The following is a 1,440-nucleotide window of genomic DNA, read 5'->3' as shown; positions in this document are numbered from 1 at the left end:
ATACATGTATGCATACACATATGTACATATATACATGTGTCTGGATGAGGACAGCTGTATAAAGAAATGCCAAGCTCTAATTGTGGAAGGTACCTGTGGGAGGGGTTGACCCAGGAAGGCATGGGATGAAGTGGTGAGAAAGGATCTTTGGATGTTGGGCCTCACTGAGAAAACGACAAGGGACTGGGAGATGTGGCGATTTGCTGTACTTGATGAGACGTGTCAGGCCAAGTAAAATTGCTGTCTTCCACAAAGACAGGCTTGTCCTTTCGGGTGTCAGTGCTGCGTTAATGCACCCGGGCCAGTGCTGCATAAACGCACCCTTGCCAGTGGCACATGAAAAGTACCTGACACTCTGTTCACCTAAGCACACTCTGTAAAATGGTTGGCATCAGGAAAGGTATCCAGCCGTAGAAACCATGTCACAACAGACAGTTGGAATCTAAACAGTTCCCTGCTAGCCAGCTCCATGTTAAGCCGTCTAACCCCTGCCAGCATGGAAAACAGACATTAAACAATGATGATGCACACACACATACAAATACAAACATTGTTTTAATTTTTTTTTTTTTTTTTTTTTCAGTGGCGTTTATCTTGACGGCTCTTTTCTTGCTGCGAGCTTTGTGTTTAGGTACCATGAAAGTTAGCCATATCCGACGTCCTGTGTAGGAACCAACAGTCAACAGTTCTTCAGCTCTGCCACTCTCAGATGTGTCTGCTATCATTTAACTTGTTTGCACAGCAACAAATATATGATATAAAATATCTATACATACATATATATATGTATGTATGTTTAACAACAACAAAAAAAAAAAACCAACTTTCAAAGAAGTCGAAGAAAAAACAAAATAATTGAGCTTTCAGTTTGATGATAAAATTATTGCTGACGGCGAAAAAAAAAAAACCAACAACAATAAGAAGGAATGGTTCATCTTTTTTTTTTCTTTCTTTCTTTTTGTTAACATGATTTGGATACTAAAAAGGACATTTCTTTTCAGTTGCTGAGCCAGACATCAGCCAAGGACCACATTAAACGTTATGTAGCTGTCGGCTTGTTTCAGAATCTTTACCATCTTTCAGTGATTTAGGAGTCTGGGACAGGTGTGGTGGAGTAGGTGTTTTCCTTTCCCATTTACACAAAAGGTAGTCACTCTGTCTGTCTGTCTGTCTGTCTCTATCTCTTTCTTTACCTCTGTCTCCCAGTATATACATTCTTCGTTGCTACTGGTCTTCTCGTCTTCATCTGACACCAACCTAGACCTAGAATAATCTGTTAAAGAGGCACAAAACCAATACTTCAAAGTTCAGGTGGACTTAGTCATTCATTCATTCCACTGAGAAGAACTTGCCTAATAACTTGGCTGTTTGTCGTTGTTTCTTGTACTCCCACCTACAGACTAGTTTGACTTAGTCTCTGTTCCGGCTCACTCTATTAAT

General features: G+C 40.3%; 1 protein-coding gene across 1 annotated transcript in view; it reads left to right on the top strand.

Annotated features, from left to right (window-relative positions):
- The window catches only part of LOC106874795 (type 1 phosphatidylinositol 4,5-bisphosphate 4-phosphatase), a 32,746-nt gene extending 31,832 nt beyond the window's left edge, over positions 1-914 (top strand). Inside the window, exon 8 of the mRNA XM_014922650.2 lies at positions 584-914. Within this exon, the coding sequence (XP_014778136.1) occupies positions 584-669 (86 nt within the window). The 3' untranslated portion in view covers positions 670-914. The remainder of the gene's footprint in view (positions 1-583) is intronic.
- Positions 915-1,440: the final 526 nt, after the last annotated feature.

Source organism: Octopus bimaculoides, chromosome 17 (assembly GCF_001194135.2).
Source record: "Octopus bimaculoides isolate UCB-OBI-ISO-001 chromosome 17, ASM119413v2, whole genome shotgun sequence".
Lineage (NCBI taxonomy): Eukaryota > Metazoa > Mollusca > Cephalopoda > Octopoda > Octopodidae > Octopus > Octopus bimaculoides.
Note: the sequence above shows the minus strand (reverse complement) of the source record. Positions and strands in the feature narration are given on the sequence as shown.